Raw genomic sequence first — 17,645 nt, forward strand, 5'->3', positions numbered from 1 at the left:
TGTTAAGAGCACATATATAAAAGAAGTGCAAACCATATAACCAGGAATAAGCAAAACATTTCTATACATTTCTAAAATGATAAATTCTAGAATAAAATACTATTTCTTAATATTTCCTGACACCATTTCTTTCTTAGGTTCAAAAATACAGCACATCGGGGTGTCAGGGTTGGGAAATAACTGGAGGTTTTAAAAGAAAGACAAGGTTATTTTCAAGTAGTCAGTAACTTCAGACTTTTAAAACGAGCAACGACACTAATTATATTGTAAGTAATTTTAAGTAGTGAGCAGCCTCAGGCTATTTTAGAAGAATGCACAATGTTTCCCCATCTCACTTTGTAATTATAGTGATTTTAGGGGCAAAGGCTGTATCACCTCCCATTTCATGTTGTAATTACACATTATTTTGGTGTGTGTGGCAGAATATCCACTGTTCAACTGCACTCTTATATAAAAAAGACAAATGCTGTTCTCCTTTTCCCCCTTTGTAAGGTGACATTACAGAGCACAAGCCAATATGGTTTTACAGTAATGGAAGCAAGATGGTTTGTTTTCAGTTACCTTTAATTAAAAGAAAAAAACTTTAAACAGACACGGCTGTGTGGATTTCTTGACAAAGGGTGGCCAGCAGCTGGCAGGGCCACACCCATCAGGCCTGCAGGTGGCTGTCCTTCATCCTCCAGCCTCACACACACACACACACACACACACACACACACACACACCAGCATGGAACACAAGAGCACAGTGCAGCAAACATACATCCAATACACTAATAACAATAAAGGTCCACACTGTTCACGAACCCCGAGTCCCCGGAACCGGGTCCGTGACACCAACATCCGGTCTGGACTGGATTGTCATCAGTAGTAAAGCAATAATCAAATTCCTTCTTGCCACCTGTATTTTCCTGCGTTTTTGCTATGCTAACTCCTGAGAGAACTCCTGTTTGTTAGTCACTCCTGTCTGTCCACTCGCCAATGGTACCAACTCTCCGGGGGTACCTGACCGTTGGCTCCTCCTGCTGTTCATCTCATTCTCATCAAGTAACAACACTTGCTCTTCAAACAATCAGTTTCTGCCATGGACTAATCCTCGACTCTTCCCTCCCAGAGTCGTACTCCTGAGCTACCTGACCAGTTTTCCCAATCCATTGTCATTCTCAATGCCATACAAATAAAACCTTTGAGGTATGTTAAGGTTGCACTCTTGCTTTAGAGTCGGCAAACTGGCTTTGCCTTTTACCTTCAAGAGTTTGTAGTTTCCCACATGTTCAGACAACATGCATGATCAACCTAATATTGTTGTACTTTTAAATTTATAATATTTGAATTTGCTAAAAAAGAAGAAGAAGAAGAAGAAGAAGTAGTATGATTTTCTACTTATCTGTATTTTTTAAACCAACTCCCAGTTTTGACCCATTCTAACCACAAGCTCATCGCAGTCAACATTCTTTATCAAGTAAAAAGCACTGCTTATACAGCACAGCAACACTGCAAACTTTGATGCTTGGCTCTTTGTTTTAAATAACTCTCTATATCTAATCTTGCAGAAAGATGCAATAATAACTGTATTTGGAAACTCACATCAATTTTTTAAAGAAATTACTGCAAAAGCAGAAAATTGAAGGGAGAAGAATCTTCCTCTTCCTTCCTTATTCCTGCTTTTGTCTTCATCTAAACAGGAAAAATTTGACTTGGTTCCATCAATTTTTGATAGTATTTTTTTTTCTTGTAAACCAAAATATGAATGCCGTTGAACAGTGTATATTTTACCATGTGCACCAAAATAATTTGTAATAACAATGTGTGCACAGAGCACACTCTTAAAATTACTGTGCACTTACAACATTACATAGAGCAGAAGTTATTTTCTCTAAACTACCCAAAATTTACTCATCAACTAAAATTACTGAGAGTAGAATTTTTTTGTTCTTATTATTCAAACTTGCATCTGTTTCTCCTTTGTTCTACTGAATGTCGGGGTAGATACTGAAAATTTTGGCCTAGTTTTAGAAAATTTCACGATAAAAGTTGTGAAATTGCACTTTAATTTTCAGCCTATATCATGAAGTGCCACCAAAAATTTCTTTTGACTTCTTTCAAGAGATGGTTGGAGATGCGAAGCTTCAAAGGGTCTCCAGCCATGGTTGGTCTACAGGCAATCGAGCAGGACTTGTGCTCTCTGAAACAGATGCTTGTGCATGCAGAATACAGAATGGTGTCATCACTCATTTTGCCACCTCACTTACTTGTAGATGAAGGTGGATGGAGTGTATGTGATAGCCTCATATCTCTGCAGACCTTGATCTGTCATTTTCCCAAACACAAACCCCCACTACGGTACACCTCTCCTCAACCAATCAGACCCCAAATGACCTTAATTAATGGAATCTCCCCACCTCTGTTTTTTCCATTAGTCTCCCCGAAGCCCCTGGATTTCTCCTATGACCATAAACATTAAAAATTCATATCTCCATCATTTTAATATTTAAGTCAATCAAATGGTTTGCATCAGATAAAACTAACAGCAATTACCCATGCAGGGACAGGAAAATGTATTTAGTGTGAGTGACAGTTGATAAAACATGAAGCTGAATGTCTGCAGGTTTTTACCTATTTTTATTTATTTTAAGCAACTGCATCTTCAAGGCATCCTTCACTTAAAAGTGAATCACTAGCACAGCTTATAAAGTAAATGAGATATCCATTCCACAGCTGCTGATGAAAGACATAAAATCTATTGGTTAAAGTGGCTTATACGATTAAAGTTTATCGATATTTCACAATGATGAGCCTTGCATTTTTAATTTCACTGACTGTTTTCAGCCCTGTTGCATTAAAAGCCTGAATCGCTGCTGTAATGCTTCATTTTCAGTCAGTGTCTCAGTGTAAGCAGAAATCAGTGGCAGACTGCTAATTTGTGTGCACTTGTACTCTGACACCGACAACAACATAATTCGTACTGTCTGAGAAGCCCGTGAAGAACTTCAGTTTGAAATTAGTGCATTGGTTAAAAAAACACGAGCAGTAACCCTGGCAAGATGAGGCTCTATTGTTTGTAATTTGCAACACAAGTGACCTCGTGGCCACTAAACCATCACGAGCATTGTGAAGCTCTGATTTCACAGATGAAAACCGAGAGACTAATTGGTTCATATTAAAGAAGTGTTTGCTGGTCAGGCACCTAAGTTCAAAAGATACACACTTCCAAATTTTAACTCTCAGTGGAGTTCAAATTTGCCTGAGTAAGACTAGAGCTGAAGCTAACAGAAGCAAGTGATTTGATTTTACTTAAGCTGTCCCTCATGCCAAGTACTTGGAGAGGCAACCAAGCAGTCAAAGCCTCCACTCAAGGACAAGGACACTGTGGACTGAGTGCAGCAAGGGAGGGGCCACCATAGCAGCCTGGAACAAGGTTTCTTGCTCTGGAAATACTGACTATAGGAGGAGGAGATATGTAAGCAAATGGAGGTATCCAGGTGTGCAAAGGCCATCACCATCTGACTCCCTATGACGTCCTGTTGGCAGATCCCAGCTCAGCAGCACTAAAACACATTCTGGTTGGTGGAAAAACAGCCTCACTTAAGGCTTGGTGTTGGAGTATATTGCAGCCTAGCGCGAAATTGAAAAGTAGAATGTAAATGCCTTCTCTCCTAATCCATAATTTAAAGATGGTGGCAGATCTAAGCAGTTTCCAGTTATAATCTCATTAACCAACCTCACACAAACCTATGTAACCCATGTATATACTCAGCAGCCACTTATTTAGGTGCAGCTGTCACAAGTACCGCTTGTGAGCGCAAATATCTAATCTGCTAGTCACTTTCATTCCGTATGATGGTTTATTTCAGAAACTGCTGATCTACTGGAATTTCTCCACACGATCATCTTTAGAATTTACAGAAAATCGTTCAACAACAAGAAGATATCCAGTGAGCTGCAGTTGCATGGGTGGAAATGCTTTGTTGATGTAAGGGGGGAGAAAAGGTCAGACTGCTTTGAGCTAATAGAAATGCAGCAGTAACTCATATAACTACTTGTTACAACCAAGATGCCAAGGTACCTTGAAGCACATGAGCTACAGTAGCAGAAGAACATACCAGGTGCCAGTCCTGTCAGCTAAGAACAGGAAACTCAGGCTATGATTTGCATGGCTCATCAGAACTGGATGGCAGAAGCAAGCATTGCCTGGTCTGATGAGTTTGCATGTTTTCTCCGTGTTTGTGTGGGTTCTCTCTGGGTACACTGGCTTCTTCCCAATGTCCAAAGACATGCAGTTAGTGGGGTTAGGTTAAGCTGAGTGCAAATGGTTGTCTGTCTCTCTGTTATAGTCCTGTGTCAGACTGAAGACTTGTCCAGGGCGTACCCTACCCAGCGGTAGCTGGGATAAGCTTCAGCCCCCCACGACCCTGATAAGGAAGAGGAAGAGAACGGATGAATGGATCCCTCCTGTTGTATATTCAATTCAATTCAGTTTTATTTATACACCCCAAATCACAACAACAGTGACCTCAAGGCACTTTATATTGTGAGGTAGACCCTACATTAATACATACAAAGAAAAACCCAACAATCACACGACCCCCTATGATCAAGCACTTTGGTGATAGTGGGAAGGAAAAACTCCCTTTTAACAGGAAGAAACCTCCGGCAGAACCAGGCTCAGGGAGGGGCGGGGCCATCTGCTGTGACCAGTTGGAGAGAGAGAAGGAAGACAGGATAAAAGACATGCTGTGGAAGAGAGCCAGAGATATTAGTGGTTCAGGTTGCTGGTGATTGTGTCATGCTTGCTGGTGGCCTTTTGGGCTATTAGTATATATTCTACAAAGAATTAAGGCAATTCTGAACAAAAAAGGGGAGTAAACCTGGTAACACTGTGTAACTAATGAAGTGACCTGAGTGTATTTTTGAGGTTATCATTCCCGAAGAGAACACAGGCCCAAGAAGCTCGGGTACATTAAAAATGATGCCAAAACAAAACAGTGTGGCTGGGAAGCAACTGAAGTAATCTGAAACGTGTTTGGAGTCACATCAAATCCAGGAGTTGGCATTGCAAGAGAAATATTGCCAACAATCTTTGTAACTTGTCAACCACAGATCCTGTGCAACAGGTAAACCCAAGTAGTTAACCTCTACTTTCAGCATACTCCTGTGAACGCTACCTACATGTCTGTGCTACAGAGTCTATGCAGTATGTGGCATTATATTTAATAACAGCTAGTCCCATTAAAAGGACCATTTAAAGTATATGCATTATAGATTAAACGATTAACATAAGTGATAATTTTTCAAGACATCCTACTGCTATTTATTTGCACTTAACCTCCAAATATTGCTTAAAACAGTATTCTGGACCCAGCACAAAGATATAATAGCAACACAGACACAGCACTGGTATGTAATCGTCTTATAAAGCTGCACATATTTGCAAACAGTTGCCCATTAGCACTCTTTCTCTTATGCTCATCAGCTAATGTCCACTTCCTGCTGCTGGACAAGAAGTGGACGGCAGATTTATCCTAATATTTTGGCTGAAAATAGACAGGACAAATGCGTAGAGGACAAAAATGCTGAACAATAACAAAGCACCTACACTTCTGGGTTATAATTAATTTTTAATTTGTATTTATTTATGTTTTTTTTTTTATTGTGACTACATTGGTTCCCTTACATGCGCACAGCAATTGGATGGCTTTTACATAGTGATTAGTGCAGCTTTCAGACTGATGACCTAACTGTGTTCATACGCCAGGCGCAGAGTAAGTGGGGAAAATGAGCCTTTATTATTAGCCTGTGTGTTTATAACGAGCATGTGATTGAATTTTTTCTGCAAACACTTTAAAAAGAGCTGTGGGAAATAAAACTCCACCAAAAACACAGTGATTTCGGATGGTTGCATCATGAAAACAATGAAACACAAAGTAGGCAACATCATATTTATAAACCAAGAGCCTCTAAAGCACCTGTGTGTGTGGTCCTGCATACACACACAAACACACACACACACACACACGTTTGTTGTTGCTGTGCTTCTCAGTACAGTGAGCTAGAATCTTTATAAGGTTTTATGGTGATACATGGGCACAAAAAACAAACGCACAAAAAGTGTATTTTTTACTTGATGCATTTTCCTCGTAAACACATCGAGGTTTCTGGTGGTGAGTTCAGTGACCAGAAACACATCGATTCTTTCCTACTTTCCGTTAATCAGAAGATCACATTTACCCGCCTTCAAGCCCAGGCATGGGTTTATCATAAAAGTTTTTTGCACGCTACATTCTAGACATTACGTTACTAAAAACATATTTAGATGTTTTACGCGGCGTTTGTTTCTGAGTGCTTCTTCTTTTTAAAACCGACCAACCCTGTGGTTTCGATCTTTTTCTTTTTTCAATGTATTTATTTTATTTTTGCACTTAAATTACCTTAATTTGAACAATAAACATATAAAACGTGCATTTATGTCAGCTGCCCATAGGTTGGTGGCGCATTACCGTGCATCGATGGGTGTTTTCACGCGTCACCAGTGGGCGCTTCTTCCTGCGCACAAAGAGAGCAGAAGCCGTGTATGCGCACAATGTGAGAGTCTCCGCTCAGAGGCAGCGCTGTCCTCTGTGCTTCTTGGCAGCATCTTGTGGAAGTGCAGTTGGAGGAGGTCGCGGAACACTCTCGGCTCGGCGCGTATCGTCCTCGGCCGGCAAATGTACTTATGATTGTGGGAATTTACCGAGAGCACAGCTTACTGTTAGTCCCTTCCAAGCGAGCAGAATTAAGTGCAGAGCGCAAACACTGCTGGAGCAGAGGGCATCCTCTCTTTTTTGTTCTTGCTTTTTAAGAGGACAGGAGTTACTGTGAAAAAAAGGAAAATAAAGAAAATGAAATAACGTGTGTGAAACAACGCGTCTGACGGATAGTGGGATTACAATCACAGCAGTTTAATGAAGAGGAAAAAATCTGCATCCTAGGACAAGTAAGTGATCCTTGGAGAGCATCACTGCATACGTGCGTGTTGTCGCCCTAAATTTATGTGCATGCACATACCGTGAACTGTGTTCTGCTAAGTTTTGGTTTTGCAAACATGACAAAAATAGAAACAAACATAAGTTGGAAGGATAGAGCTTAAAAGCTCTCTTTCCTCTGGCGAGATGCCGTTGTCTAAATTTGTGCAAAGGGCACAGACGCCAAATGTGTGCGTGCTGATAGTAGGCACACGTGCACGATGCTGATGATTGCGTTTCTAGATGAGCCTCAAATGGGTTGGATGGTCCTACTGGGATTTGTACCGCTGGGGCTCATTTCCCTCATCTTTAGACAAAGTCCATATGGTGCCGCTCTGCTCAGTCACACAGAGAGAAACAGCATCAGGACCGTCCGCCTGGAGAAAAGCCTCTTTCGAACTTGTTAAAGGCGATGATATCCATCTCCAGGCGGAGGAAGGGGGGAAAGAGCATTGACCTATTATTTAAAATAGTTGCTTTTTTATTTTTCTGTGCTGCTGAGTTGTGCCTCCATGCCCTCTTAAATTATAACATTTCGATGATTTTTACCCTTTTCTCTAAAATTTTGCATACTCATGATAGTTGTGCCACACGGGGGATAGTTATTAGAGAAATGATCTTTAATAACGCGACTCCATCCTCTCTCTTTTAATCTTGTTTTCTTCTTTTTTTTTCATGCAAATCCAAATATTTGCCCATCGGTGGTCTGCACACAAGTATTCCCTTTCTTCCCACTCAGACTGCAATCGGACAGAATAGTGAACAGAAAATGCAGCCGGCTCTGCATCTTCAAAGTATCCTACCATTCAGCAGGGATTGGAATCGTTCTCCCCTCTATTCATGTTTATTTATGGCTGCTTTTCGCATAACTTTGAGAATAACAAGCAGAAGGCAAATGAGAGGTGAGACGTGTCTTTGAAAGGCATGCAGCGAATTGTTCTATAACACATAGCAGGATAGCAGTGCAAAGATGAGCTTGTGCTGTAGCACCGTTTGCTTTCAAAAACCCTTTTGATTGAACCAGAGTGGCAATTACATTCTACAGCCAGCTCCTTTACCTCTGGAAAGGCTGTGAAACGAGTTGAATAGTATAAGAAAAAATGTAAAGAGCCTACTTGAGTGTCTCCTGCTCCTCTTCCTTGACCTCCAGTCAGGTTTTTTTTTCTTTGCTTTTTTTTTTTAAGGGGGGGGGGGGGGGGGGGGGGGGGTTGCTGCTGTATCTAGGATGAGGGTCTGGGGATGTGCCTGGCTGAGAAATGGATCGCCGCTCCCCTTTCTTCTAAGTGCACTTACTCTCTTACACCCCCCCCCCCCCCCCCCCCAACCGTGTGTTAGGCAGCAGCTGAGGCATGCAGCCGTGTTTAACATTGGAGGGGATGTGTGTGTGTGTGGGGGGGGGGGGGGGGGGGGGGGGATAGTGATTTTTCACTTGGAAATACACAGCTGTAAAATATCCTGTCCAGATGTGTATTTTAACAAATATGTAAACACGTAAAGGACAGAAAAAGTCAGGGGAGGTCATAACTGAATGTGAATTTTTTTGTTGTTTTTTGTGTGTGAACAAGTCAACACTGAATGTGAAGTGCTTTCATGCCTCTGCTTTTCACTTAAGTGATCTTTCGTGAGTAGAACTCCTGCCTCCAGCTTTGCTCTTTGCTGTCCTCCAGCATTCAACCCTGACCTTAGCCACAGTTCTAACCGCTGCGTTTTATTCACACGCTCGCAGTGTGACATGTCAATCACATGTGTGAAGCTGCTGCTTTTTCTTTCTATCCTGCAAGGAAACATCTGAGCGTGTGTGTATGGAGGAGCGGGAGGGGTGTGTGTGTGTGTGTGGGGGGGGGGCTTCTTTCATGAATGCTAATGTAGCTTTTGAGGCTTGGGTTTGGGGGGGGGCAATTACACAAAATGCCTTTTTATTTGAAACCTTTAATGCATAATTTGCTATGGGAAGCACTGCTCACTCACCCAAGAGCCTAATGCTGAGTTATGGCGCAATCAATACCAAACAATTACCCCTTCTTTGCTTCTGTTTTCTTTCATTTTTCTTCCAAGTATTTCACTGCAGGCTGCAAAGTTGTGAAATGCAGATGTTGTGCTTTGCTTTTATTTCTACATCATCTCGTTTTTCTTTGTTTTGAGGAACTATAATTTCTAAAAGAAAACCACCCTCAGCCTACTCGGGTCCTCAGTCAGTCAGAGTAAATTCAGAGTCGATTGTGAATTCTTCATTCACTGGCAAAAAGAGGCGAGCAGCTGTGGATTTAGATTGAGTCTGCCCCCGGTGGCACATCCTTGTTTCCCGGGTTCTTCTGCTGAGTGGATTTAATGGAGATGGCAGCAGATAGCCCTGAAGACAAGAACTACAATGAATAGATCATATAATGTAGTGAATCTATCCCCACTGCGCTGCTGGTGTTTTGCATGTTCTGATATAGCTCTGCTGTGCGTTTCCTGTGTATCGCATGTGATCTAAATGCAGACCTTGAGCTGTGATAGAAACTCTCCTTTCTTCCCTCCCTTATTAGATTCTTTTGCAATTATGCTGCCCTCAGGGGGGGAAATGGATGCCTTTAACCACCTCTCCTATCAATTATGCGCCAAACAACAGCCCCACTAACCAAGAAGTCATCTCATTTACTCTGGAATGCGTTTAGCCAATGACTTCCATTAGGTTTAGCTTCTGTGGAGGTGAAAGTGTGATGCCTCATTACATTTGGCAGAGCAATCGTTTGGCCATCATTTCGGCTGAGAAAGCTGAAGAAAGAAAATGCCACCTCGCCGCCACAAAAGCAAAGAAGTCATTTTTACTTTGCTTGGCATCCTCGCTATTGTGTTCTTTCTCTCCTAGATTTACTAAAGCTTTAGATGATATTCAGCTCTGCAAGGAATGACACAGGTGCCGCTTTCTGAAGGTCAAAAGAGTTAAAAAATCGCCTTTATATAAGAAAACCGTTGGATGGTATTATGCAATTTTAATCTAGTAGGACTCAAAGGATTGGAGCATCGGGAGACACTTAAGCTTTGCACTGAGAGCCACTGAAAAACTGGGTATTGTGGAAACACATGCTTCTGTTTGCTGTTTTACATTTTTTTTTAAAGTTTTTGTGAATCAAATTCACAAAATACTCCAGGATGAGAATGTTATTGCAGGTTTATAAAGGTTTCAGAATGAAGCCGCTCAAGGACAGCTATCCTGTACTTGAGCAGACACTCTGCCATGTGCTGATCACAAACCAGAACATCTTTACTGGGAGATTTTTCTCTCAGGATGTTGAAGTTTGCTGGGATGATGAGCTTGAATCCTCAACTGGCTGCTAATACTACACTCGAACTGAAAAATGCAGAACACATTCTTTTCTTTTCTTTTTTTTTTTTTGCTCCAGTAGAATCTCGAAGCGTATAATCCAATGTGATGGGGTTTTAGAGTGGCAAAACGCCCCCTTAAATTTTGAAAGACACCAAGGAAATCCACTCTGGATCTGGCTGCGCTTGCAATTACAGCAAACCGCGAACAATTACTGGCACCGGCACAGTCGAGCTAAGCCAGCTCTGGACATAAAGTTGTGATCAGGCAAATGGCATTATTTTGTCCTGTCTGTAAATTTGACTGTGCAGCACACTCCTCTATAAGATTATGTTGCCATGCCTTTCACATCAAACCCCAGCCACAAGCCTGTAGCTGATAGATCAAGTGAGCGGTTAGTATTTAGGTCTGTTTCAAAAAATTTCCAAAGATAGCCTAGGGTTAATCCACACAACAGGGTTGTGTTATAAGGAAGAGGGGTTGGGTTGAATTCTTAATCCTGAGAGGCGTATCACTTTCCTCTCACTGTGATGTAGGTCAGCGCTTGAGCAAAGCCCCTCCCGTGTCACTGATACTACAATTACAGCTCTCCATTCCACCAGCACATATGAAAAGTTTTAATGGCCCCTAACATCATCGATTACTAGATAAGGCAGAACGTCACTTCAGCACCACGTAAAGCAAAGGAGGCGAATAAAATGTTCCACCACAGAACGGCTTCTTATCACGGTAGATGCTGTGATATAAAGACTGGAATTTCCACTTTTGGCTAATTAAGAGAGTTAAATGTGAATCTGATGAAAAGTCCATAAAGCAGTCCCACTGAGTGAGTTACCAGCAATGACCTAATCCATCCAGCGATATTAAGAAGGGGAAATAAGCAATAAAGGGCCAGATATACTGTTTGTTCCAGTGAAAGCTCTCTTCTGGCATTACAAAAAACAACCATGGAGAGTTAATAAAAGAGGGCAATAAATGGAAAAAAGCAGCCTTTTCATTTTTTTTCTGTCCTTATTTTCTGTCTATTTGTTGGAGTTTGAAGTTTATTGCTAATTGCTGCATTATTTCACACTGAAAAAAAATCCCATGTCTTGCCTCATTTTGTGCTGGACATATCTGCATTATGCTTGGAGGAAACTGAAAGCCACTGAAAACAAAGCTGAACGCCAGAAGAGGTGTTATCGGAGCATATCGATTCCAGTAGGGCACGTTATTATTCATCTGCTGGAGTAAATCAAAGATGACCTGGAACCTCCAGCTAGAAGAAGTTGTGCTGTACCCACTGCGTCAAATCTTCTTTAGAAAAAGTCAGGCAGTGAAGTCTTAGTTTCTCCTAAGTGTTGAGCTTTTAATGTCATGCCACACACTGTAAAAATGCAAAATCCTCAACTTAGTCACATTCAGACTGTATTTTTCACACTTCAGCACCATGGACGGAGCAGGATGTTTCTCCCAGATCAATCATGTTGCTTCTGGAAAAAAGACCCCCTGATAATCAAGATTTAGCGAGGTCCTTCCATGTACTTTTGCAGTTGAACACGTCTTTCCCCGTGCGTCCTTTTCCTCGCCCCCAATGCCATTTCCAGTCCTTTTTGCAACCAAGCTGGACAATGCAGAGTGAAGCATTTTAGTGAAATTCTTTCATTTCTTCAACAACACCTCCAACCTCCCACTGCTTCACTGTCTTGCTTTTTTCTGGGGAAAAACGCAAACCCTATATTATGTTTTCAGATTACAAGTAACAAGCTGGGCCTGTGTAGTTACTAGTTTGCTCACACCCACCTCCGCTCTGCTTGTTTGCGGGCCCTTTGCTCTAGATTGCATTATTGTAAAGAACGGGCTACGCGTGTATCCATAAAAGGACGCATTGTTAGTAGATCACCTGCAGAGCTTTCCGCTCACGTGGGCAGTTTTTTTCCAACTGTGGCCTCACGCTAATTTGCCCTGCTTAGTAAATCTGTTTCATGCTTCCACAAAGTTGGCGGTCTCGGAAGGGGAAGGTTTTAAAAAAGAATGGTCACAACTGGTGCATGAGAGGCTGAGATATTTTAGTCCCTCGTATGGGTCACTCTCCAGAAGGATCCTGCATTCCCCATAATGGAGAAAAATACACACTTTTAACACCAAACAAGCATCAGGCTCTCTTTAAACTTTTTTTTTTTTTGTGAATAATTTCCTTGTGCCTGTTACTCCTTAAAATACACAAGGACTGTCCTTAATGCCTTTTTGAGGGGCTCCACATTTTTATTACAGCAGTTATTAAAAGCTTTGATTTCAGGGCTGAGATCGTCACTGGATTATAGAGAATTGTAACGTTAACAAAATCAGAACACAAACAAGTTTAATAAAATGCCTCTGCTGTGATTTCTTGAGCCCTACCATACAGGATTCTAAAGACAGATATTGCTACAGATATTGGTGATATAAAAGTAAAAATCTGAAAAATTGGCTGATAACTTTTTTTTGCTCAGGGGCACAGAACCTGAACAGATTTATTTAACATTTAATATGTGTAGCTATTTGAGGGTTATAAAAAAAACAACTTATTTTATTGTTACAAGAAGTCACCGATTGCTCTTTTTGTATTTATTTATTTTTTATGAGCATTTTCAACAAACAAGCAAGTTGCCAATATGGAAGTTGCAGACTGCCCTCTGGTGGACAAATTACACAACATCAACAAATAACATGGTTGAAGGGTGTTTCTCTCCTCTCATCTAAACAGCACATAGCTGTGACAAAAAGCTCACTCGCTGTAGAGAGAAGTGTACCTTACTGAGTTTAATATCATTATGTCCTGCCCATAGATTTTTTTAAGCCCCTAAAAACTGAACATCACAAGTAGAGTTGCTAAGCAGGCAACTAAAAGGTAAACCGAAGTGTGAATACCATTAAAAATCAATACAAGCCCAAGAAATGAACAAGCCTTACTGACTAACTAATTAAGTCTACCTAACTAACTAATGTTATTAATTGCTATTCCATAGTAACTCCAGACATCACACATCTACAAGACAAAATGTTGGCTTATCAATTATTCAAAGGAGCTTGCAAAGAAAAGCGTCTGGACTTCTTTAAGTTGCTTGAAGACGTTTCACCTCTCATCCGAGAAGCTTCTTCAGTTCTAAGGTCAAATGGTGGAGAGTCCCAGATATAAACCTAGTGGGAGTAACCCCCCACAGAGGGACAAAAGGACCCCCTGATGATCCTCTAATCGCCTGAGCCAAGGTGTGAAACTGGGTGTGGGTCCCAATCAGCCAGGGTTTTGGGTGAGCTCATTGTGAAACCTGGCCCCACCTTATCATGCAAATTCCTGAGGTCAGATGGCCCAGGATGTGAGTGGGCGTTAAGGCGTCTGGGGAGGGAACTCAAAACTGGATTATAGATGGCAGACATTTGGTGTCGTAAACCACCGCCTCTGTTCAAAGATGGTCGCTCACAGTGGACATAGATGGCTTCTTTCACTCCTCTTTCAAACCATCTGTCCTCTCTGTCCAAAATGTGAACATTGGCATCCTCGAAAGAGTGTCCTTTATCCTTAAGATGCAGATGGACTGCTGAGTTGGAGTAATTAGGACCCTACACCACCGGGCAGAACATGTTCCCTCTAAGCCTGAAGGAAAAAAGAAGGAACACACACATGTAAAGGAAGCACTCAAAACGTGCGGCTATCCTAAATGGGCGTTCTTAAAGTCAGCAAAGAGGCACAGAAAAGAAGACCAGACACCAGCGAGGGAGGATAAGAAGGACAGACGCAACAACATTGTCATCCCCTATGTAGCCGGTGTATCAGAGAAACTCAGGAGAGTTTTCTCCAAGCATGACATCCCAGTGCATTTCAGACCCAGCAACACGCTCAGACAAAAACTGGTTCACCCGAAAGACAAAACGCCAAAACACAAACTTAACAATGTGGTGTATGCTGTACAGTGCAGCGAGGAATGCCCAGACCTCTACATTAGAGAGACCAAACAGCCACTTCACAAGCGCATGGCACAACACAGAAGAGCCACCTCCACAGGACAAGACTCAGCAGTCCATCTGCATCTTAAGGATAAAGGACACTCTTTCGAGGATGCCAATGTTCACATTTTGGACAGAGAGGACAGATGGTTTGAAAGAGGAGTGAAAGAAGCCATCTATGTCCACTGTGAGCGACCATCTTTGAACAGAGGCGGTGGTTTACGACACCAACTGTCTGCCATCTATAATCCAGTTTTGAGATCCCTTCCCAGACGCCTTAACGCCCACTCACATCCTGGGCCATCTGACCTCAGGAATTCGCATGATAAGGTGGGGCCAGGTTTCACAATGAACACACCCGAAACTCTGGCTGATTGGGACCCACACCCAGTTTCACACCTTGGCTCAGGCGATTAGAGGATCATCAGGGGGTCCTGTTGTCCCTCTGTGGGGGGTTACTCCCACTAGGTTTATATCTGGGACTCTCCACCATTTGACCTTAGAACTGAAGAAGCTTCTCAGATGAGAGGTGAAACGTCTTCAAGCAACTTAAAGAAGTCCAGACGCTTTTCTTTGCAAGCTCCTTTGACTACGATGACCTGGATGACTGAGAACCTTCACAGACTTATCAATTATTAAGCATCTAGTTAGGGTAAGGCAATAGGATGGCACACGTCTGTCCTCTACTGTCAGTCTTGTTTTCACAGTTTCAGTGTGTGGCACTCATGTATTTCTCATGTTTTTCTTGTTGATCGAAGGAAATTTGATTTATGTATACAGAAATGAAAACAGTCACTTTGCTTACATTCAGTCGGCCACCAAAGTCTTTGTTAAAGTACGAAATAGCATTTTGTGGAGTGCTGGTACACAGTCTGCCAGCTCCTATTAATAGTCAAATTGGGAGAGAGATGTGTCTTTTGAGGTCAATCATTTCCTTCCTCACTTCTCTTTAAAGCAGCAGAATTGAGCTTGTTAGGCGGGATGAGAAACACACACAGTAAAAGAAAACATGCCCATTTAGCAGCTGTTTCTCTTCTTCTTCCTCCTCTTCTTCTGCGCCACCTGAGAGAGAAAAAAAAACCCTCTCACAGCTGGGTTGTATCCTCAGGTTTTTGTCTGCTGCTGCATTTCCTCACTTCCTCAACATGCACTTTACAGTAACTCAAAAATAATAGGAACCAATTATGGAAGTTAGCAGTGATGTAATCGTGTTTTCTTTTTGGTTTTTTTGCTGTTGAATGCTTGTCGTATTTGGATCAAAATGTCATATTTTAATCACATCCATTATTACTTTCCCTTCAGATTAAAACTCTTGTATTCAAGCGAGAGCATTCCATTCACAAGTAATTGGATGAGAGTCTACTTAGCCCTCGGCAACTAAAGATGATGCTACCATGGAAACAAATTGTTCTGCTATCAATCACCGGATGCCTTGCAGGTAAGGTATTTTACACGTATTGTATCTGAGTCTCACTGCACATGTTGTTATGGTTTATGTCACCACAAAACCTCTCCTGAGAAAGACTCATTTTTAATGTGTGTGCATTAAAGTACAGTCTTCTTATGTTCTTTTTGCATTTTTTTTTTTTTACATTCTCACAGCAGTGTTTTTTTTTTAAATAAAATGTGGATATACTTTAGTCTCACTAAGAGGAAATAGCTGAGCATTTGCAAGTAACCTTAGAAAAATCTTCTGACCAAAAAAAGGTTACACTAATTAAACCACAGTCATTATATGTACAGTGTTCCAGCATGATGTCCTTCACCATTCCCTAGAGCGGTGTGCCCACTGCACGTTTTCACTACCCCGTCAGGGACATCTGGGAGTCCAATCCTATTCCTGTTTATGGCCTGTCCCGATCATTATCAGGATCCAATACAGTGAATCCAGACTCACATTTTAGCACAATCTACTTGCCACCGCGCCTCATTCTGCCCTTGTGCAGCCACCTGGGATTCTACAGCAGAAGCACAGAGACTCAGAATGTCAACCCTTGTTCAAATGACATTGTAAATCCCAATGAATGTTATTCAAATTGGCTCATGGGTAATTCACAGCCCTGCACCCAAAGGAGCGAAATCCAAGCAGCCTCACCTTGCTAGCGGACGAGTTTTTTTAACAGGGCCTGTAGGTGCTAGTTCTTATTCGGTGTTGTCATCACGCACCGGGAGCGTCTCGGCAGTCGCTGCGGCCGATAACAATCATTAATGACATGTGAAGCGAGGTGCTGTCTTGGTTCTCCGTTCTGGGACAATGAAGCAGCCACACGGAATAAACTCACACCTGTGTTGTTAGCCTGTGGGATGAATGAATTCACTCCTGCATTCGCTCACGCTACCATCATTTGTTGATAGATCATTCGGCAGCAATTGTTTTGAAACGTGATGCTTTTCATCCCTAATTTCACCTCCGGATTTCTCCAAGTCCTTCTTCCCTGTGTTCCCAAAGCACTGCCGAGAGCAGCCGTGACTCACCGCCCTGCCTCGTTACTCAACCTGTTTTGATTCCTTGACACATTTTCGCCGATTAAAACCACATGTAGAACTGCTAGCCACGTGCCACAATCTGTTACCAGTAGGATATTAATTAGGCCTACACTGGCCGTCTGTTGACTCTGCTTTAGCACCAGATTGTGTTCAACATCCTTTCATTTTTGGCTGCTGGCAGATGAGCGCATCCTTATGGCCTCAATTAACATGCATGAGTAACATGGCGTAGATGTTCCGAAAATACAACGCCTCGCTTTATTTATCAACCCAGTCATACCCAAGCCATCGTTAATTACTGGGGGAATATGTGAAAACGGGCTCTCTGCATTAACTGTTGTTGACTTAGGCGCTTAACTTAAGTCCCTGCACTGTATTCAGCTGTTCCTGGCAAGTAATTAACAACCACCTCACTTTAGTTATATCAGTCAGCGAGCTCTGTTTGACTCGCTAGAACTCACAAATCTCTTAGCCAGCTAAATATTGCAATCAAAGCAGTAGGTGACATATTTTCCAGGATTTTTATTTACTCGCATAATCACATCCGGCTACAATATAATGATTTGTCACAAGGATAAAATGACAGAATGAAGCAGGGCCTTATGGAAAACTGGCCTAGTGTGTAGAACTTGAGTGAATTCGCATAAGTGCCTCGGCCATTGCTCTTTTCCTCATTATTCCAAGTGTCACACTCATCTGAAAAATGCAGTAGCACACAGAGGAACAGATAACAAATATGTCAGCATTAGCTGTTAATGCCTAACATGGGTAAGTAGGATTTACTCTCCTTGCAGCAAGATAAGCAAATAATGTACACAACACATCACGAGGAGTGTCCTAATGCATTCTTCTTTGTAAAGTGAGGTACTGCTCAGAGAATAGGAGGTA

General features: G+C 41.9%; 1 protein-coding gene across 1 annotated transcript in view; it reads left to right on the forward strand.

Annotated features, from left to right (window-relative positions):
- The first annotated feature begins 6,588 nt into the window (after nt 1-6,588).
- cntn3b (contactin 3b) overlaps nt 6,589-17,645 on the forward strand; it is a 53,970-nt gene continuing 42,913 nt past the window's right edge. The window contains exons 1-2 of the mRNA XM_085455772.1: nt 6,589-6,972; nt 15,573-15,708. Of these exons, the coding sequence (XP_085311898.1) occupies nt 15,654-15,708 (55 nt within the window). The 5' untranslated portion in view covers nt 6,589-6,972; nt 15,573-15,653. The remainder of the gene's footprint in view (nt 6,973-15,572; nt 15,709-17,645) is intronic.

The sequence above is a fragment of the Copadichromis virginalis genome, linkage group LG5, assembly GCF_057382275.1.
Source record: "Copadichromis virginalis isolate Kocher_CV1m ecotype Utaka linkage group LG5, C_Virginalis_male_GT1.1, whole genome shotgun sequence".
NCBI classification, from domain to species: domain Eukaryota; kingdom Metazoa; phylum Chordata; class Actinopteri; order Cichliformes; family Cichlidae; genus Copadichromis; species Copadichromis virginalis.